General features: G+C 42.1%; 2 protein-coding genes across 4 annotated transcripts; one reads left to right on the top strand and one right to left on the bottom strand.

Moving 5' to 3' along the window:
• Positions 1-827: 827 nt before the first annotated feature.
• On the top strand, positions 828-5,215 carry bhlhe41 (basic helix-loop-helix family, member e41). Of its 2 annotated transcripts, none has more exons than XM_051382771.1 (5): positions 828-1,590; positions 1,685-1,751; positions 1,930-2,040; positions 2,145-2,256; positions 2,503-5,215. In XM_051382771.1, the coding sequence occupies exons 1-5, from the start codon at positions 1,529-1,531 to the stop codon at positions 3,447-3,449; spliced, it is 1,299 nt and encodes a 432-aa protein (XP_051238731.1). In that variant the 5' UTR covers positions 828-1,528; the 3' UTR covers positions 3,450-5,215. The 2 variants fall into 2 exon arrangements, with proteins under 2 accessions (XP_051238731.1, XP_051238732.1); XM_051382772.1 differs by having other exon boundaries at positions 832-1,590; positions 1,933-2,040.
• A 1,005-nt stretch (positions 5,216-6,220) lies between these two features.
• LOC127353512 (ras association domain-containing protein 8) lies at positions 6,221-22,173 on the bottom strand. 2 transcript variants are annotated; one of them, XM_051382769.1, is made up of 6 exons: positions 21,793-22,173; positions 15,438-15,639; positions 13,234-14,036; positions 12,851-13,048; positions 11,097-11,241; positions 6,221-8,387 (listed from the first exon to the last, which is right to left on the bottom strand). In XM_051382769.1, the coding sequence occupies exons 2-6, from the start codon at positions 15,538-15,540 to the stop codon at positions 8,269-8,271; spliced, it is 1,368 nt and encodes a 455-aa protein (XP_051238729.1). In that variant the 5' UTR covers positions 15,541-15,639; positions 21,793-22,173; the 3' UTR covers positions 6,221-8,268. The 2 variants fall into 2 exon arrangements, with proteins under 2 accessions (XP_051238729.1, XP_051238730.1); XM_051382770.1 differs by having other exon boundaries at positions 13,240-14,036.
• Positions 22,174-22,662: the final 489 nt, after the last annotated feature.

Below are 22,662 nucleotides of genomic sequence, written 5' to 3'. Positions count from 1 at the left end.
CATACTGTGGAGGAAAGGAAGAGGAGGGAAAGGGGGGGGGGACAGGAAGACACAAAGGGGGATTCCAACATACGACTGTGAGATGATCTCACTTATCTTTACATTTAAGACAAGAAAGGGAAAGTACACAAGCAAATCAGCAGGTATGAGTTAATGAAAAGCCAGCACAGAGGAGGTCACATTTCATTTGAGAGCAGGAGTGATTGGATCGTTCTTTGTCAGCACTGTTACACAAGAGAGCCATATGCTGCCAGCCAAACAGTCACATGACTTACAGGAAGAAGTAATGTGATCATAAGGCATGTGAGGGCATTACAGGGGCTCAGATTTTTACTGTTTTGGAGCTCTTTAATGTTCACAAGAGGGGAACAGGTGTCAGTGACGATCAGATTAACTTCCTGGAGTCATTTATAAAACTTGGAAATAAATGGAATAAATTCTGGATCATGCTCACTTTTATCACGAGTAAATATGGCAATAACATCACAAACTGAGTGACTCATTTTAGGGAAACTTAATCATTCTTTGGATATCAATTGTTTTAAGAGATCAGACAAATTAAAAAAAAAAAAAAAAAAAAAAAAAAAATCAGTCATAAAACCTCATTACGCAATTATCCCTCCAATCTTTGTCACATCACTGTTAATATTTCATTATTACCCAAAGACACTCGGGTGAAGGTGGAAGAGCAGCACTCTGTTGCTGACATTAATAAAGAACCGCGGTGCACGTGTTTGGGCACACAGCTGGGCCGGTGCCATGGTTACTGACAACGCAGCTTTGAACGACTGGAGACGCATGAATAGGTTACCGTGCCCTGCTCCGGACCACAACACGGAGTGACAGACTCGCCCTTGAATATTTTGAAAGTGGTCCCACGCACTCAGTATTTACTTCACATTAACGGAACATATATTTTATTTAAATGGAGGAACAGAAGGAAAAACAGCCTTTTAAAAGGAGCATTTAGGACCTGTGGATTTCTGTCTAATTATTTATCACATTAGATGTCACAGCCTATCACTTATCACCCGGGCTCGAGTTGCGAAGTTTAGGATACACATTATCAGATGAGCCACCGTTAGTAAACTGACGCTTGTTTGCCTCTCTTCTTCACGCATGTGCGCCTTTTCCTCTGCTACATTTTGCGCATGAATGACGTTTCAACAACCAGGTCGAAAGTGTTTGCACTACATCGCTATAGGAACAGCGGCGCTAGCTGCTATATCACAGAGAAGGTCTAATTACCGGACTTTGTGCTGGTGCAGGCTACACGTGAGTCGGAAGCTGTTCCCTACCGGAGGCGCGCGTGCGCTCTAACCACAGCACCGACGGCTTTGCGAAGTGGCAGCAGCTCAGGGAACTATAGACATCAGTCTGAATCGCAGCTCCACTGGAGGACACGCACTGTGCATCATCTCCCTCAGCCGTCCGTCTGCGGGTCGTGGAATAACTAACGTTTCCCCCAAAGAAGCTCAGGAGCGGATCACCAGCAAGCAAACAGCAGCAAGCAAGCAGCAGAGAAGTGATGGATGAAAGAATACCGCATTTGCAGGACAGGCAGTTCATGGAGCACGCAGATTTCTTGGGGTGAGTGTCGCTTTTGGCAAACTCTGTCAAACTCTGTCTAATAAACTGTCGTGACAACCTGGTGAATAATCGGACACTTTCCTCTTTACTTTAGGGTGGATTACCCCTCTCTCTACATGTGCAAGTCCAAAAGAGGAATAAAACGAGAGGATGGTGGGAAGGTGCGCGTGGTTTTCTTATACTATGGAAATCTAAATATTTTGTTTGTTGTTGTCACTAACCAACCTGTGTGCTCATGAAACTCAACAGAATTCATATGTATAGTAAAGTTACTTTAAAAAAAAAAACATATAGCCTATATTTGTGTTTTAATACAGTACTCGCTTTTATTTTTGCCAGCAGGACGCATACAAGTTACCACACCGGTTGATAGAGAAGAAGAGGAGAGACAGAATCAACGAATGTATCGGGCAGCTGAAGGATTTGTTACCCGAACATCTGAAGCTATCGGTGAGATCATGACACTACGAAAAGTTTTTACTTGTTCGGCGAACCTGGTTGTACATGACAGAGATCCCGCGAACGGCCAACTGAACCTTTGTTTTTCTCCATAGACGCTCGGACACTTGGAGAAAGCAGTTGTCCTGGAGTTAACGCTGAAACATTTAAACGCGCTGACTGCTGTCACCGAACAACAGCACCAAAAGATCATTGCTTTGCAGAATGGTAAGATGAACAAACTTGATTATTTACAGTGAGCATTCGGCATTATTAGACTGCTTGGATTGTATGAAACTTTATTAGTCCCTATATGGAGAAAATCTTCATGAATAGAACAGATACATGGTGTGTTGAGATAATGCGCATTTTGAGAATATAACAGAATAATAAAACGTGCTGTTGAGACGTGTCCGTTTTTATTCCGAACACAGAATACTGATCTAATCATCTTTAAACTTCATTTTTCTTCAGGGGACAGGTCGATGAAATCTTCTATTCATGCAGATCTGGATGCGTTCCACTCCGGGTTCCAGGCCTGTGCCAAAGAGGTCCTGCAGTACCTGAGTCAGTTTGAGAACTGGACGACACGAGAGCAGAGGTGCGCGCAGCTCATCAACCACCTTCACAAGGTGCTGGCGCAGTTCCAGCCTGGCGCGCCGCCGCTCCAGCACCAGCTACCCGCCGGGGACGCACAGGATGGGCAGAAAGTCGACAGCCAAGCAAACTGTGTCCCGGTCATCCAGAGGACCCAAGGCGGGGAGCTTAACGAGAATGACACAGACACGGACAGTGGATACGGGGGCGAGGCTGAAAAGAGCGACGGCAAAGATAAAGAATGTGAGCGCAATAAGGCGCAGGGACACAAAGCAGTGAAGATCAAGCAAGAGTTTGGAGATGATCGCGCTGCCAAAAAACCAAAGATGAACTGGCCTGGGAGCGGGTTAGGGGGCACAGACCCCACCAGACCCGATCTGGCGTTAATGAACTCTCTGATGGGAATAAGCAGTGTGGGACAGCAGACGCCTATTTGCATGCCTTTCTACTTCATCAACCCCTCGGCCGCGGCGTCCTATATGCCTTTTTTCGATAAAAGCAACGTTGAAAAGTACATGTACCCGGCGGCGGCGGCGGCTCTAGCCTCCCCTTTCCCCTGGCTATACCCGGCACACGCGTCAGCGGCGGCGGCCGCGGCGGCTGCAGCCGCGTTCCCCGGATTGTCTGCGCACTTCGGAGCCTCTTCCCAGTCCAAGGACTCCCACAGTCCAGACAGCGACGAGTCACACGAGGCTGAGGCAGGCTCACCTGAGGAGCGCGAGGAAAGTCCCGCGAGTGACGACGGGGAGGGTGACGTAGCTGATACGTTCCAGGAGAGCAAGAATAGCCCACATGATCAGTTTTCCGCCTGTCAAACGAGCTAATTTGTCTGTATTACCTTTCCGTGCATTCTTAGGAGTTTATGTATGTCATTTTTTAATTAGGCGAGTTTTAAAAACGAGGTTTCACAGAAGAGTTTCACATGTACAATATCTTGGCGAAACAGGGGACAGTTGTGACGGCGTGTGCCTTTTGCACTTATGCTAGATTAATCAATCTAAATGGTTATCGACAATGATTGACTAATACACGGCGGTGTTGTGCTGGAGTTAGTTTTTTATCCTCTTTGATAAAATATTTTGAAATGGCAGCATTGGTGCCAAAACTTTGAGTACTACAACAGTGCGCAATAACCCAATCAGCGAGTCGCTTTGGATGTATGAAGTTGCAACTGACCTCTGCCATGGTTATAAAGAGCTTGGCTTGACTGTAAATATTATTACCTGGACAGTCTGATTCATGAACATGTAAATGTGCACTAAACGGGCCTATAAAAGAAGTGCTCCTGGAAGTGTAACGCCCTCTGTACCTCATCCCCGTCTTTGAATGGGGTAGGCTGATTGGGAGGCACATTACTGTCCCACTTGAGAAGAAGTGACTGGTACCCCCCCCCAACACACCTATCTCCATCATGAACAACAAATACAAAAAAATCACCTACTTTAACATTACACTTTGCTAATAATGAAATTACGGGAGAGGCATTATGCCTGATTGCCCTCAACTAATTTTTGCAGAGTTTACTCTGGTTTCTTGTTACTTGTTTTTCAATGTGAGGAAAGAAAAAAACAATCACTGAGATCATTCAGAATAATAGAGAGAAAAAACCCTTCATTCAGAAGGGGATGCTTGACCAGCATATTGTACGTTCCCCTGAATGAAGCATTTCAGCACAGAAATGCAGTGACCTCCTGTACCTCCAGGAAACATTGTAGGATAGCACCTTATAGATCTTTGATATTGAATGTACCTGTATTTTCCCAGCTGTTAAAGTTTGTATAGGATGATCTTTACTCTTTGAGACGTAAAGTGCACTTTTTTCTGCTTTTACTCCCTCCCCAACAGTCACCTCATCACTTAAGTCTATCACTGTAATTCTCTTTGAACCTTTTTATTGTGTTGTCTTAAAAACAGACTCCATTTCAAAAGTGAGAACAGAGACACCACATGCTTTGTGATGATTTCATGCAGTAAAGTGGTGATTAAGCAGTTTGCCTGGTTTAACAAAACACAGCTTATTTCTAGCTCTTTCAGGGCAAAATGATTCAAATCATAATCAGATTTGAAAACCTCACACCATGCCAGACTAGCCCCGATTCTGTGTCATATGCTATCATTATGTAAAACCTTGCTTTTCAAATATTTGACAAAAGTTGGGGAAGAAGCTGTGGTCATGTGACCATCAGTTATCATCATTACGATTTTAGCAACTTTAACTTTATCTTGGCCTGTTTTCTAAGAGATTAATTCCTGCAAGTGTAGTGTTGTTTAGCTTTTTTAAGTTTCACATGTGACTCAATAAAGAGACTTTCATTGTATTTTGCATACATGACATTGCTTTTGTAGTTTTCTTCAGCTGGTTTTGCCTCAAATCTGTTATCAACTGTTATATAAAGTGGCATGTGCATCTGTAAATAGTTTTTTTTGTGAATATACCATAAAGTATACTTGTCTATGTCAATGTTGTAGAAGTCTATGGATTTTTTTTAAAAGATTTAACTGAGCAACTGTTGCACATTTCGTTAATGCTTTACACATATGCTGTTCTAAATTATTGCTGATGAGTTGTAAAATAAATATCAAAACTAAACTCTGCAGGCTTCTTCTTATACAACACAAGCTGTGTTCCAGCAAATAAACACATATTTAGGTCATGGGGAAACAACACACACTGTAAGACACCAAATTATGTGCGCACATGTTCAGAGTACAGTAGTACTAATAACAATACTGGAAGTCCAGTAGATGAAGTGTATTGTTACTAAGACTCTAATCAGCTGACAGGTCACAACAGAGGAATGTACAGTAAGCCAAGGATTTAAACAAATGTCATGTGATAAAAGGATGATGAAGTGAGATTACCCTCAGTCTGTACAGGCTGATGAAAAACAAGGGGCCTTCTCCCAACTTGTCGAAATCTTTAAGCGGGATCAAATCCAGTCTTTGTTGTTACCATTAACTGGCTTAGAGCAATATAATTTCAATCTTTATGAACAGTTTAATCAGTCTTGAAACTCCAGTGTGTGACTTTACATTTTCCAGTGATCCTGGCAACAACAAAATCCAATTACTGCCAATTTACGGTATATGCCTCTCAAGGTTAGCAAAGATCATGCATGTTGCCATTAGGTGCAGCCCTTTTTCAGCAAAGTCATGGTGTAGTGTAGTGATGGACCAAAGCCCCCATTTGCACCAACAGTCTTTACAACTTTACCTTTTCTTTCTCAGCTCAAATGACAGGATTCTGTCAGTATCTTAATCGACCAGTGAGAGCAACTTGAAAGCTTGAGAAAATGCACTTTTCCTTTATTTTACCAAATACCATCCTCTAAGAAACCTTCTACAAAGCCAAATAACATTAGCCATTAATGGCAAGAATGTGTATTTTACACACAACATTTCTTCATTTCCTTCTTCTGTGGGGAAAAAAGTGGTCTTCCCTTTATTCTCTCTCAGCCATGTTTTGTCCAGCTTTCTACCATTAGTAAGTAAAGGTCTCCATCTACTGGTGAAAACATTTACAACACATACTGTACAATACAGTACAATTTCCCTCTCATTTACACCCACAGGCAAACAGTTACAAACAATCAAATTTTGTCTGATGGTTTATTGAATCATGCAATCCATGTCATATCAGCAGCCAGTTACAGCCATACGTCTGTCAACACTTTGCAGTATATTAAGGCAGAAAAATAAAATAAAAACAGGTTATGTACAGTTGACATCTTACAGTTCTCTAGAACATAATATGGTTGTAAACAGTGACCACAGCTACATCTCATCCCAGGGTGGAAAATGCACACAAATGGTTTCTTAAAGGGAAAATCCACCCCAATATATAGACTTTCATCGATGACCTGAAACCCTAAGAGTTTTTTTAACAGGTCTCTCCTTTAACTGGCAAGTCGAGAGACACACACTGTAGCGCTGATGTATTTTGTTGTGTTTTTGTAGATACTGAATCATACAGGGTGGACTTTCCTTCTGTATTACATCAACTATTTATTCTGGGATGACAGTACTGATATAAACTGGTGACTATGCTATGTGTTGCATGATGAAATAAATCAGATTACATGTCAATGCATTTTACAGCTCATATTATTATGGCGACAATAATACAGTAGCAAAGTGGAAAGTACTATCAATAATGTTCTTTCCACTGACATTTCAGCAAAATACTGACAGATAAAACATAATTATAGTTTCCTCTTTGTTGCTGCACTATTGGCATGTCTCTCTGTGCAGAAATGTGGCACTAATACATCTAGCGACATTTGATCATTGCTTCACTGTACATTATTTTATATACACCAACTGTGGAATGAATATAAGGCACTTTGATGTGATTAGCAGCTGAACTACAACCTACGAGGGCTTCTGACTCTGCGCGCGCGCGCATGCACACACACACACACACACACACACACACACACACACACACACACACACACACACACACACACACACACACACACACACACACACACACACACACACACACACACACACACACCTCTTTAATCACTGACTCACGCACTGTAGCTGTAGCTATCCATTGTATTATTACATGCCACCATTTTTAGACTCAACTAAGTGATTTACTATACTGTGGGTGCTCTTCACATCCAGATATGGCTATATCAACGACACAATCATGCAAAGACCTGCTAATCTTTGGCCACCGATCCTTCCAGAAAACAAGCATAATACATTTGGCAAAAATATACTGTGTTGCATCTTAACATAAAAAAAAAGAATACAAAAGAAAAATCAGCTTAAGAGGATAATAACACTGTTTCATTATGCAGACATTACTGCGGGAATGAGGGCACTCCATCGTGTAACTGTGAATGCACAGCTTTGTAATAAAATATAATAATTCACTAAATAAAGCTGTAAAGTGAGAAAACATATTTACAATAAGCCATCATTTTGGTACGTACAGACAGTAACATTCTTCAGTAACAAAACTATTAACCATTTGTGCATAGTTTTAACATGAACAGAGAGTCAGAGCTACAGGAATAAATTCTGATATGCAACATGACAGTTTGACTATAGACACAAGTGGATCCTTCATTAATTATATAAGAACCAGTCATTATGCTGGGTAAAATGTATTCATTGCAGAAATTACATATGAGTTTAGAGATATAGTTTGTAGATTCACATACTAAGATTCTCAAGAATACTGTTCAAAAGGCCATAGTTTTGAATCATGATGCTAGTGAGAAACAATATAAATCATTCAGCAGGTAATAAAGTGAGAGTAAAAGTACATTAAGTGGATATGTTTATAAAAGAAGTCCACAACAGCTTGATGTTTAGAAAGTCCTAATATGTTCAGAGACGGTGCACCATGACGCATGGTGCTGCTGCCGTGTGTTGTTTCTTCAGGCTATCGCTTCTAACCATCTTTCATCCCACCAAGTGCTCCATGACTTCCATTTAAAGATCAGCATCATTCCTTCTGTTTGAGTTGTCACACTCAAGGTTGCCTTCATCTAATTGAGACAACAGTGCATAGTAGTGTGCTACTGAGGTATCCTGTACAAAGATATCCACTTACAAATGTGTTCATGGGTGAAATGGGCTCTGAAAGGGAGACAGGACGTGTTCACTCTAAGCAGAATTGTCTCACACATAGATTCCCTCTGGGTTCAGACCAGAACTTAGAGGGTTTTGGAGGACCCGGAGGTGAGTGGACGAGTGTGACGACACAGGACGCTTCAGGGAGCCAGACAGGGGAACTAAATCTGAGAATGAAAACACACAAAAGAAAGAAAATTAGAAACATAATATAAATCAGTGGTTCCCAACCACTAGGCATTGCCATAGCTTTGTGGGGGGTAACAAGACCTTCTTGATTTTAAGATGTGTAAGAAAACGTAAAAAATAAACACAGTAGGCCTATAGCTCAGCATTTCGTTATTTTCCATGACTATAAAATTGTAATTTTTTAAAATTCTTTGACAAAAATGATTTAAGATGATTATTTAAGAAGACCTGAACACAAGCTATTTTCACAGAGCCTACACTTCACTAAACAGCCACATCTTGCATGACCAAAGTATGCAGTTAAATAACCAAAGAGGTAATAGAACAATGACCAAGTGTCAGGGACAAAAAGAAACTTCAATTTCAATTTGTCAAAAAGAAGCCTATTAAGTATGTATGACTGTTAAAAAATACATAATATAAGATATTATACAGATAATTGTATAAAAAGTTCTCTGATGTAATCACAGGAAATAATCAAAATCCATCCAAATTGCTCATTTTAAACACAAACCTGCAGTTAATTGTACAGTTTATCGGTTGTCCTGTACTATTATTGTTATTCACTGAATGTAATATGAAATATCCATAAAATATGTCACTTAGTGCGGGGTCGTCACTTACTAAAAGATAGAAAAGGGTCTCTCAATGAAAAAAACAAACATTGGAACCCCTGATCGAATTAAAAGGGCATTTTAGGTAGAGTGCTTTCATAAAATGACCTAACACCTGAAAAAATACAGGGCTTTGTTTATGCAACATGATATCTTCGGCTCTGGGGCCACCAGGGGGCAGTACTGAGCCATGCAGAGAATCTGCCAACGCAGTGACATTTTTGGCCAGGCACAAAAGTGCTTGCTGATTTTTCACACAGGAACAGGAAGGTTACAAGAAGGACATGTACACTCAGTTCATTACTTTACATAGTTACCATTGAGTGCAATAAAGGGAGTCACAGCTCTAAACAGTGCAATGATGAAGTACATGTTCTGCAAACAGAAAAATATCTGAGCTCTTTGGAGAGGTGAGTTATTCAAGTTAAGATTGTGTTAACTGTAAAATTAAAGCTCTTAGGTGTAAACTGTGAGGTGTTACCCATCATTGTTACTGCGCCCACTTGCTTCTCAATATCCCTGTCTATGTTACATTTACGAGGAGACTAAGTTAAACTTGTTTTATGTTGGATTTCAAACATGAAATAAAAATCATAAAAAATGAATGAGTTTAAGGCAGTGAGCATGCCAAAATTATTCATAGGGGGCTTTAAAAATAGAGGTTTAACTGAATGTTTATGCTTGTGCCTTTGGATTTATATCATATATTCATTTCTGTGCTTGCAGGCTTATCTCTTTTAAGTTTGTACATTTCGGTTTCTGCCATTAAACTTTGTTTTGCAAGTTGGAAGTCTAGCTCTTTGCTTCCAAGCTTTATTTTGCAAGCTGGTGGTTATGTACCCGATTACAGCACATAATGTAGTGTCTAGTCTCACCTCAAACTTCCTGAAAGTCAATCTTAATGACTATATGTCACTAATTACGTTATTGTAGTTTTTTCATAACCAGCTGGCCGATTGTTGATGTGGATAGCCTCTGTCTGACAGCCCTCCCATTATTCAGCTCTCTGCTAGTCTCCTGTAGGGTGTCAGAGCTTTGGTCCAATAACGCCATCACAGAAACTGCTGAGCATGTGATAGAGGGGCAGTGTGATGGATAGACAGAAAAAGTGGGGTGATTGAATGACGCCAGGTCTCCCAGTATCCAGGCAGCTGTTGGCATGGAGACTAAAACTGCCAATGGAATGGGTAAAAACTAATACTGTACTCGCCACTCGCCAGTTTCTCTATTACAATCCCTTGTACACACACAGTGTTTGCATAGCTAGCCTTGTTAGGACATTCCATTGATTACATTCATTATGGACGGCCTAACCCAACCCCTTACCCCTTAAGCATAACCAATTCATGCCCACCCCTAACCGTAACCGGGACCTCAGAAATTATGTTTTGCTGCGTTAGGACCAGTGTTTGGTCCCCATGAGTACTGGTCCCGACAAGGTCAGTGTTTATACTAGCAAACGTCCCCAATAGCTAACAAAAATGCACACACACACACACACACACACACACACACACACACACACACACACACACACACACACACACACACACACACACACACACACACACACACACACACACACACACACACACACACAAAAAAAAAAAGCCGAGTCATTTTCTCACAGCAGGGTGTTAAGACATGAGGTAGAAAAATAATAAGTGCCCTGATGGAACAGAATGACTTTACTAAAGCATGGGCAGGCTCAAAGACAAATTAGCCAGTGTGAATGGCAATCAAAAAGCCACATTTATCCTTCAACAGCATGCACTATGACATATAATTAAGTTATAATAACTGTATTGGGTCAGACTAGTTCAGATCAATTAGACTTACCTGACCCCTATGTCCCTGGCTAGCCTACATACTATACCTACAAGGTCAGTTCCCTATTCGTCATTTATGTCAACAGAAGGAGATATCTGGGCATACATAATACTATATGTGACTGTACTCTTATATGCAGAGTGCTGTTTGATTTGTCCTGTGGAGTGAGTTAAATCTTTAAGATAATATCTCGAAAGTAAAAAGTGCACCCATTTTAGTATGTTTATAACAAAATGATATTACCTATACCGTGACTGCTGTGAGTACTTTCATCCTCAGTGGGTTCAGCCGGCAGTACTGTGACCTTGGTGCCGGTCTGCTTGATGAACTGCTGCAGGTTAACCTGCCTCAGCTCCTTGGTCAGCTGCTCCAGCTCATGCTGCATGTCCTTCAATGAAACAGCAAGAGAGAGTGATTCTTCAGCAAACATTAGCATTAACAGCAGCTTGAAATTGACTGACATCTTCCGGTTATGGATCATATAATATGTGTTTGAGTATTTTGATGTCCAAACACCAGCAATATTACTTTAATCTCCAGGTCAACCTTATTATCTTACAGGAGAACACATGAGCATGATCATACATCATTTTGTTTAACCACCTCTCAAAGTGAGACACAGATTGACTACTCAAAGCTGACCATGTCCCACACTATTTGTCACACCCCATTTCATATATAGCCAACACATCAGACACACATAACTGACAATGATGAGCATTATTTACTACTAAAAGAGTACTCCACTGATTTAGCATCATATTTCTATAACTTTGTCAAACTGATGATGGACAAAAACTGATCAGTCTTTTTAATTGCATCAGGGTTCAATGTTTTCATTTTTTTTTCAGAAAAAAAAGATTTGTTAGAAATCAGTTAGAAAGTGGCAGTTTTCTTCCCCCGGGCAATCAGGCATTGTCTTATTGTTGAGCTCTTTCCATAAATTGTTATGCTGGTAGTGTCTAATGTAGCCTCCAGCAGAGATGTGGGCTATGGAGGTCTGGTAAGCTCACTTGTTTCTAAATCCACACCCCCAGATTTTCACTTGTAGTCTTCAGACCCGACCAACGAACTCAAATGACATCACTTGAGGCAATTGACATATTAGGTTTTGAACAGCTCCCTCTGGAGTCACAAAGGGCATATACAACTTTTTTCACATATGCAATAGTAATTCATGTGATGGAATTTTCCTTCTTTAAAAGGTAATATCACGCAGGGTTTCCTCAGGTGAAGTTACGGTCATGTGGAGAGGTCACAGCCTCTGCCTCTTCCAAGGCAATAAGTTAACTCTGTGCCTCCTCTCTGACTATTTGGCCGACTACCCACAGCAGCTGCTAAGGTTGAACACTGAGCCCCCAACATATTGTTCCACTTTGTTACAGAAGACCAAGGTTGAGAGACAAATCTAAATAGACACACTGAATGTCTCCTTCTTACAATGCATTGTAAGTGACTATGAGTGTCATTCAATGTGATTTAGGATAGCTTATGTGGGCATAGTTCCTTGTTTTGATCCGACTGGATCTCCACACACATTTTGGGTAAGGTATGACCACATTGGGGATGATAGTAGATCCTGTGAGTCTAGGTTTGAGTTAAATATCGCCCAACAAAAGGCCACCTTCAGAATTGGATTGACATCTAAGAGTGACTTGTGCTGCTGATCTTTATTCTCCTCAATTGAACTTCAATAAATACTGCTGTGCAAGTCTACAATGTCTCCTGAGAGCTTCTTCAGTTACGAGTGAATCATCTATTACAAGAACTCCTTCAGACTCCCCAAGTCCTGTAAACAGACTTTGATGTGTAAAAAAAACAAATAGGTGGAGTTCCCCTTTAAACTGGCAGGGATTCAGCACCATGCTGAGGAACGATTCAAGTAGACGGATGCTTTAATGCATTCTTACTGATTGATGGTCTCCCTCATCACTACATCACCCTACAGTACTATTTTTTTTAGGAAACTCAGGGCAATGAAAAATGAGTATTCTCACCTGCAGTTTCTTGCTGCTTTGTCCAAGTGACCTGTCCACCGCTCTGCAACTGCTCTCCAGCTGGACAGCCTGTCTCTCCTGGGCTTTCAGCTCTGCTTTGACTCTGAGGACCTGAGCCCGAGCCTCTGCCTCGCTGACCCACTGGGTCTCCTGCCGCTCCCTCTGCAGCCGCTCCTCTTCCAGGCCTGCCTCTACACTCTGAAGGGAAGGAGACAAACCAGTAGCTAAACAACAATGATGAAAAAAAAACTGACTATGGCATTCTTATTCTTTGATTCTTCTTATTATCATTATTTTACTTTGATCTTTTCCCAAAACGTATTACTATTAAAATACTTTTTTTTAAAATTCTATATCCCAAAAATCTCCCACACATAGCACACCTGTACCATTGCCAGCTTTTCTTCTATGTCCAGTTCACAGCCTTGCAGGCGTCCTCGTAGCTCCTGCAGTCTTTCCTCCAGCTGTCTCTCACTCTCTATCTCAATCTGCAGCTCAGTGGCCCAAAACTCCTCCTCCTCCATCTCCACCTCGTTCTTCCTCAGATGCTTCTCCAGCCTCAGGATCTCCTCTATCAGCCCTCCTCCTCCTCCTCCTGGGTCCCCAATGAACCCTCCACCTCGCCCCCCTCGCCCTTCAGCCCAGACCTGCAACTCAGCCTCATAGGCCTCCAGCTTTTTCTCCAGCACATTGAGGGTCTCTCTCTGCAGACCGACCAATCTGACCAAATCTTCCATGCGACAGGCCCAGATGCCAGGCGATGCAGTCCCGATGGCTGGTCCTGCATGGTGGTGATTTCCACCGTTTCCCAGGAGGAGTCTTCGTTTAGCCTCAGCCTCGCCAATTCGTCCTCCGCTCAGTATCTCCCTAAGGCCTCTGGGTGCACCAGTGAACGTGAGAGACTTGCGGCGCGGTTCACGGCGTCGGAGGGAGCGATCGTTGGGATGACGCAGCTTTGCAAGGGGCGGGAGGCTCTGTCGATGCAGTCCACGTTCAGGTCCCCTGAGAGGGGGTCCTTCTGAGGGTGGTCGTTCAGTCAGGGAGGGGCCGGTGCGATGCAGGATCAGCTGGACGTCACCAGCATACTGGCCCCAGGTGTTCAGAGAAGCCACAGGGCTCTCATGAGGGGCCAGGTGACGCTCAGTGTCCCGCCATTTTTCTACCAGAGTGTATCTCCCAGTACGACCTGCAAACACCAACACACTTATTAGCATCCAGTTGGTGTCACGTTTCTGGCCAACTCAGAATTAAAAAGTTAAACATTTCCATTAGCTTGTATGAGTGTGGTTTCTGAAAACAGCTCACCGTGGTTTTATAAGTGAGATGAGACCCTTAAGTCTAAACCATACTGTAAATACGAGGGCTGGAAAACGAACAGTCAGCTAAAAGAGGCTACACTGCATAGATCTGCAGTGTTGGGTGTTTCTAAGTGGGTTCGGCACTACAAGTCACCCTTTCACATTACATTACATTTAATGTTTAAAAGAAATCAATTGCTTACTGCTGTTTCGAGAGAACTTAGACACAACACTTGTAGTTTTATGTAGAGAAAAACACTAAAATGCCAAAGTACTAAATCAATATTCATGTCTGATCACTTAAAGTGGTGTATATGTTTTTAATAGGAAAAAAAAGGCGGAGGAAGGGGCTAAGAAGTGCTGCTTTCTCAGTTTGGCAGGAGACTGAGGGATGAGTCAGACGTTCCTCCTCCTACCCTGCGCTTTGTGGGAAGTGATGTCAATACAGTCTGTTCGAGTGCCCCCGTTCCTGAAGGAGCCATATGGTGCTTAGATCCAAGAAAGTACCAATAAAAGCCTGACTATGACCTACTACATCTCAGCAGGAGCTTAACATGTAGGCAGGTGACTCAAATACTTACTTCATAAGGACTTCTTTTCAGGTAACAACAAGCAATTTGGCCTTTTGGAGAGCGATATACTCATAGATTATAGCTGTGGGTTGAAGTATTATAAAGTATTATAAAAGGGTTAACATTAGCACACAAGAGCTACGCTTGGCCTTTCACTGGTTTAAATGATGCACACAGCCAGGATTGTCTGCACCCTTTTCTAACCAAATGTGTTGGCTGAATTTCACCAGCACTCCCTGAATGTGATGTGTAGAAGCAGTTCATTGTGACTAAGTAACTAAGTGACAAAACGGCATTGGAACAGGAATCCGGCAAGGCAGATTTGGAAATTGTCATTTAATGTCCCCTGGGAAACCAACACACCAGTAGCATACAATCCTTGGGTCCACATGTACACAACACTGTTAGCCAAGGAGAAGTTTTGCTTATTGTTGCCAGCTAGCTACCAATGTTTTGGATTCTTGGTTTCTGGATTCACAAAAAGAGCTGATTAATTCTCATATGTGAGAAAGATTTCTAAAACCAGCTGAAGGATCTATTTGATGTAAGTGTGTAGCAAGTTACTGATGCATCATACTTAATCACCTAGGTATGAGGGGCATTCAAATTTCACTGCATTAAGAAGTCATAAATAAACGGAGTAGAGTAGTTCTTCTCCAACAGGTCTGTCTATATCTCAGGTGTGCTTGTGTGTGGTATAGTAGGAAAATGATCTACCTATAGCCTGTGCCAGAGCTATCACAACTTCCTGGCAGGTGGTTGCCTCAGTGACCCCGCAGACGACCCTCTGGACTCCATCCACCCAGACCTTGAGTTCCATGTTGGGTCAGAAGCGAGGGGGCCGGTTGCGGTGTGTTGGCCCCGACATTATTGAAGGCTCCAGTGGTGCAGGGCAGCTGAAGCCCCTCTGGCTACTTCACTGGGGAGGAAACACAAGGAAAAACAGGAAGCAGTTAGTCAGGATGTGCTCAAGGCTGTGGTTATAATGTGCACTCGCCTTAAAGGATAAAGTCTTCACAGAAACAGACTCACAGAGATGCAAACAGTTCCACTTCTGCTAACACCAGTAGTCAAATAGTCAACTATTTCAGCAGCAGCTAATGGGAAAAGGATAGTCCAGTCTCTCGAGCTCGTACAGCCAAGCCTGCCAGGACCAGCTGGCCATAACGCTGTTGTTTTGTTCTTCTCTATGAATAGGTACATGTCTGTTGGGGGTGCAGGAAGAGTGTGCCAGCAGACATTCCCAAATCCAGTTCCTGCTTTTGTACAGAGAATTACATGGAAGCAGCGAAGACAGAGCAGGAAGACTCACTGACACAGAGAGGACGGGAACAGAGAGTGAAACAGAGAATTTATGAAAGTTCCCGTGAAAAAGAAAAGCGAGAGCTGGAAGAATCGTAACACGTGGGAGTAGAGTAGGGTTTTGTTTTTGATACATGTAACACATGTAGTTATGGCCTGCATTGTGCACTGACACACTGGAAGGACTATTACCTACAGAGTCATTAGACATCAGTCGATACTATAATGAAAGTATAAATACAAGAAACTATTAGAGATAGGCTGTCATGTAAAGTGATGTAAATGATGATGAAGAGGAAAACTGGTTACTCACATTACCAGATTTACAAAACACAAAATAATGCAAATATGCAAAAACTACTGACTGTCACAGTATATGAAATACCCATCTAGGGGGAGGGATCCTTCAAAACGTTCTTCAAGGACAGCGTACTGGGAGAGAATGAATGGCATCTTTCCATGGATCTAACCTTCACTGCACCTACACTACTGAGTCAAAAGGTCCTTTTGTTCGCCCCACCACCAACCCCCCACCAATTACACCTCCCCCAGCCCGCGTATTCCCTATCCACATTCACAAAGTCATCCACACCAGCCTGTCCTACCCTCCACCAAATGCTTCTCTAAATATGGTAAAGACATTAGGCAGTGCTGCATGGTAGCCTTTGTATTGTTAGACAAACAGATGGAGTTGCAACTAATGTTTTTTTTATATTTTCTATAATTTTTTCAGTTGATTGATCAAGTGCTTATTTTATGAAAAGGTCAAAAATACCCATCACATTCACTCAATATAAGATCATACATAGATATTATCATACCCCTGTGAGATTATATGAATGAAATTGATGAATGATAATGTGTTGGAAGTGTAAAACAGATATAGGAACTTTTCTTCACTGTGTATGGGAAATGTGCATTAGTGAGTCCATTTTGGGTTAGATTTGTGGACTTCTTGAGTAACTGGTCAGGCTCAGTGATTCCCCTGACTCCTGCCGTATGTTTACCAAGGGACAGATTGCAAATAACGAATATATCAAAAATAACTTTTTCTGTCATTATGGTGGGCTTGGTCACAGCTTCCAGAGTTATTTTATTCTCCTAATCTGAAAGACTGGACTAATGCAATGGTGGAGACAGCATCTTATGGGTCTGCTTCACAAACTATCAGCTAACACGGAGGATGGGATGACCTCTTGGGATCTTTTCTGGACCTACACAAGGACTAATGAAAACTCAGCCTAAGAAATCAGAGTCTAAATACAGCATAGCTTCTTCTTCCTTCTGTAGACTGGATTCCCCCCCCCATATTTCTTATCTTATTTTTTCAATTTTATTTTTTATCTGTGACATATCATAATATGTTTATGCCATGATTCCTAAATGAATGACCTACCCTGTACTCATATATGAGGAAAAAAAAATACCCATCACAAGTCCCAAAAGCCCAAGGTGACATCTTCAAATAGCTTCTTTTGCCTGACTAAAAGTCTAAAACCCAAAAGTGTTACATAAAACAGAGAAGAGAAGCAAATCCTCACATTTGAGAAAGTGAAATCAGCAGTTTGGCATTTTGCTTGATAAATGACTTAAAGGATTAATAGAGTATTAAAATAGTTTTCTAATTTTCAGTTGATTGCCTAACTGATTAATCACTTTAGCTCTACAAACAAACAACACCAAGCCTCAGGCAGTTATCAGAGATTCAGGGAGTCATATTCATGTGTGTGTTAAGTGCATAAATGCTGTGCATGCGTGTCTCATTTTGTTTTAATCCAGCATGTACTGTCTGTGAATTTGTACATGAATGGCACCTTTGTCTGTAACCTGGCTCTGATCACTCTATTCTTGGAGTATTCACAGCTGGTTGGAAAGTGCTTTTGTCCTTCATTCAGACTGCCCTTAAATGGCATTAAGGGCTGAAGGATGGAGAGGAACAGGAAAAATGGTCACACACTAGCACACTGCAAGATTTTTCTGCAGTGACCCAAAACACTGTCACCATTTTGTTTAACCCCTTTTCGAGGGGGATTTGGAAACAGTAATGGGGACTGAGTAGGTCTTGATGCAAAGCAGAAATAGTGGACCAGCCAGGGGAAAGGTTTGGATACAGGGGAGGGGGAAGGGGAATGGCCCTACAAAATACTACCTATAACAACACTGCGTCAGAGGGACTACATGGAATACTGTATATTGCATTGGCATTAACAATAGTTGCAACAAAAGAGACAAATAAAACAGGCTGATTCAATGCCTCTTCCTTCCACAAGCACAAGACTCAGCGGGGGACTTATAAATGTCAGTTGCTCTGGTTCAGACTTGTAACATTTATATTCATTAACATTAACCCAGAAAACCCAACTGATGATACAGGCACAGCGGTGTGGGGCAGAGTGCCATCCTGAGCTCTGCAAGCTCCATTCCTCTGGCCTGTCAAAGCCACAGCCTGGGGAGATGCCCACTCTCTGATTTGTGCAGCTCGTCTTATGCCAGAGAGGCATTTTATGAGACAGAGGAGGGCTTAAATTCTTTTGAATTCTATTTAAGCTCAGTTGAGAGATGATCAACTGCAGCAAACCGCCGAACTCAATCAGAGCGTGTTTGTTTCGGTCTCACATTAGTTCAGTAGTTTTGACTCAAGATGCATTCCTCTCAGAGCGGTGAGGTGTGTGAGCAGCACTGAGCAGCACTGAGCAGCCTGCCTGCCCTGGCTGCTGATGACAGTTCTCCAGGCCTACAGGAGCACACCGAGCTGGCAGGAAAAAGGCTTCGACTGGCTGCTGGTGTAAACAACCTACCATATGCTTCTGTGGGTGTTCCAACACAACCAACCCACTGCTGTAACATACACCACGAAGAAATACTGTTGGAGTTTTTACTGAAGGAGCTTAAATATGGCACCGCTTCTTTTGGGGATTTACAGTCTGTCAAGCATCACAAACTGGCCTCGGGATTGTGCAGTTTTAGCAGTTTGCTGAACAAGGGGGTATTTGAGGAAAACAAAATGGGGGCATTCATAACATTAAAACTAAATCAAGATTGAGCTTGACACAGGAGAAAGCCTGTAGGGGAGTTACTCAACCAAGTCGAGAAAAATGATCTCACAGGAACACGCTAGTTACTATTACACCACATCCCAAATTGTTGACCATTGTTCACTACGGTGGAAAACAATACAGTCACTTCTCAAAGCACGGAAGTTTAGGCATTCTAAGTTTGAAGGAAGTAGCTACGTAATTAAAACTAGTAACCAATTTATTATAGAAGGTTTCTGACATGCAAAACTCCCCCACACTGCTGTTAAATTAAAGACAATGGGATACTTATGACAGACTGAAGCAACAGCAGTCTGTTCTAGTACTTAAACCTCCTTGCCTATTGCTAACCAAATTTTAATTCAAATTGCACTCCCTGTAGTGCAACATGTAATTACTAGCAATTTATATTCTGCTGTAATTGGTAACAGATCTGTTGTGAAACAGATCTCTGTGAGCAGCCAAAGACAGGCGCTGGTTTATTGTGGAGGCACTGGTGACTCGCCTGGAACAAACTGGAGAAATATCTTTCTTTGCTTTCAATTCCTCCATACAGCCCCAGTATAATCCCCGTAGGTAGCTACAATATAATATTAATGTAAGACATGGTGACAAGATCGGACCCCTGCTGTTAAAAGAGGTCTTGCAGTGGGAACCAGATAAAGAAGTTCCTCATTGTCAGTACGCCAGCCTCTACAAATGCAAACGTTACAGAGCAGAGCAAAGACTGTTGCCAGAGACAGGCCTTGATCCTGTAGAGTGGAATCTGATAACATCCAGGGTATGCATTCCTGGGCTGTGAGAATGCAACGGGCCATGACTAGTGACAAGAAAGCTATGGGTCTGTCCGCCCTGTGATCTTGATGGTTATGCAGCAGACGACAGCTATGACACTTACAACAAACTGCATCCCATTTTAAAATGTGTTTAAACTGAATAATCATTAAAAGATCATCAAAAGTGTGTTTGCAACATTCTGTATAACTGAAATAACCACAGTCCTTAAGCTGAGACATATGAAAAACATAACAGATGAATAAAAGAAAAAGTTTGCAATGGTTTTCTATTATTTTCTGAATGGGACATGCTGAAAGCCACTGCTGTGCACAATGTCCCCTCTCAGTTAATTTAGTGTCTTCAATGCATTAGTCTCTGCAAAATGACAGGCCTGCTGCCTGAAATATACAGAACTGTTAATTAACGAGCAATTAACGGTGACACTGTACCACCACTTAGTCAGAGGCTAAAACACAGTTGTAAACTTTCTGGGCACAAGGGAATGTATTGTATTAAACATTTATTTTGTGTGTGTAAAGCCTCTGAAAAATATCTCCAGTATGTTGTAGTCTAACTACCTAAAGCACCAAAGAAACCCCAAAATATATACAAAGAAGGAACAATCATCCAGCGCTTCTTCCAAATTTTCACTCGAGCTACAATCTGAAGATTGGGGTGTTTGGGATTAAACCCACTCCCCGTCACGCTATAGAAAACTCCCTCAGCTCCTGAGAGCTCTCCAATAGCCCCTGCCCTGGAGCAAGCCGCCCTCTTTCTCTCTCTCTGCCTGGCTGATATTAAACTATTAGGCGCTGGAGCAGCCTCCCCCATTTGGGAGGTCAGTGCTGGCAGGATCTCGAACATCTGGACGGCACGTTCAGCCAGCAATAATGCCGCCTTTGTTCCCCTGCCATATTCACTGCTCACTAGCCAGCTTTGAAGAGCCAGCGGGGCAGGCAACAGGCTTCTGCACCGGGGCGCACCAGCAACACACTGGGGGCAACAAGAGGCCCCTGGCCAAGGTTTTGCATGTTACAGCGGTTTGTAAAACATCATCTGGTGCTGAATCACACTCATTTCACAATCACATTTATAGAACTGAAAGGGTTTTGCAGCTGCAGCTGAAATGGCAGCCACACACAGAAAGTGGCAAAACTTATTTATTTTACCAGACTGTAAGGTAGTTCTTTGCAGCCTGGTCTTCATGGTGCTATGACAGCATTAAATCCAGCAAAGACCATTAAATTACATGATTCTATTTCTAGACTAAAGCAGTCCTCTCCTCTCAGATCACAAAGCACAAAGACTGAGAGACATAAAAACCTTGGCTGAGTGCATCCGCTCCACAGGTTGGTTCTGCTACACCTGGTGTTTGTAAGTGGTGTAGAGCAGTGGGGCTTTAGATAGTATGAACTGCAAAGTGGTTTTTATATGCAGATTCCGTTAAGATGACTGAGGTGTAAAGGCTTTTGAGACCATGAGAGCTCGCTGTATTTACAGAAGATGCTGAACCTGATTAGACACAACAGTGGGGAAAAGGGGGACCAGCAACATTCTTAAGTGGATGTTCTCCAAAACATCTGGGCCTGTAAAGATAATACTGCAAGATAATTACATAATGACTTTTAAAAATGCTTTTAACTAGTCTTATTTCCCCAAATTAACAGATAAAGGCACAATTAAACGCAGCATTAACTCGATATTTCGGCCCCTAACACCCTCAAAGACATAACACATTTGTCCTTTTTAGTAATACTCTGCAACCTCTGCCTCATAAGTGTTGGTGTCGAGTGGGACGAGGCTGGAGAAATGGCGATAATAAGGGGCTGTAGTGGGCTTCAGAGAGTAGCCCCAACTATTCTACTACAGAAATGTTTCCGTTATCTCAGCCTCACAACTACAGCAGGGCTCAAGCTGCGGCACATTCTGCCATTGTTGGCTCTGTGCAATGCTCTTACCTTTATGCCGCACACAGGATCCAAGTCAGTGTCCCCTCACTGGAGTGAAGTTTAGGGAATAAACACAGGTAAAGGCGTGAATTCCGCAAAATGTGTCCTCCTTCACCATTGCCCAGTAAATCACTTCCAACGAACTGCGACAAAGTAACGTTTCAGGCTGCTGGATAAACAACAGGAATAGAAATTTAAAAAAAAAGGCCGCAGACGCGTCCAGAGAAAAAGACAGATAAATGACGTTTTGGTCCTCTGTCCGAAAGTTTGTGTCTGTCCTCTCTGTGCGCTAGTCTTTTGCGGTCTCACCAATAAGCTGCGGAAAATGCCCCCTCTCCCCGTTTCATTACTCCTGCTGGTGAATACATCGCATTGGAACTGGGACACCGCAAGGCATTGTGGACTGTTTAAAGCTGCAATACACTCTGAAGGGGGGTGGGTAAAAGAGAGGGGCTACCTAGAGCCAACTTTTACACATGCAGGACATCTGAACACTAGAATGAGACCAGTATACTTCAGATAACAATAACATACTGACATAACCTCAACTACAATACTTCAGCAGTGTGTGTGAGCCAGGCGGGGTCAAGTTTACTGCAAAAGAAATCGTTAAGTTGATTCAATTTAAATAGAAACATTAAATAGAAATAGAAACAATGTGTTAATGCACAGTAAGATGTAGATGCAGATGTAGTGAGAAATCATAATCATAATGTAATCTAAAGTTGTCCATTTAAAGCTCCTGCAGGATAACACCATTAAAGCTGCTCTTATAAAAACCGAAGTATACACACAATTACAGCACATGCAACTAAACTTGCTAAAAAATGCCATGCAGTTGAAACACAGTAACATATTTCACATCATATAGACATACCA

The sequence above is a fragment of the Dicentrarchus labrax genome, unplaced genomic scaffold, assembly GCF_905237075.1.
Source record: "Dicentrarchus labrax unplaced genomic scaffold, dlabrax2021, whole genome shotgun sequence".
Lineage (NCBI taxonomy): Eukaryota > Metazoa > Chordata > Actinopteri > Moronidae > Dicentrarchus > Dicentrarchus labrax.
The sequence above is the reverse complement of the archived record's forward strand: the minus strand, read 5'-3'. Positions and strand labels throughout refer to the sequence as shown.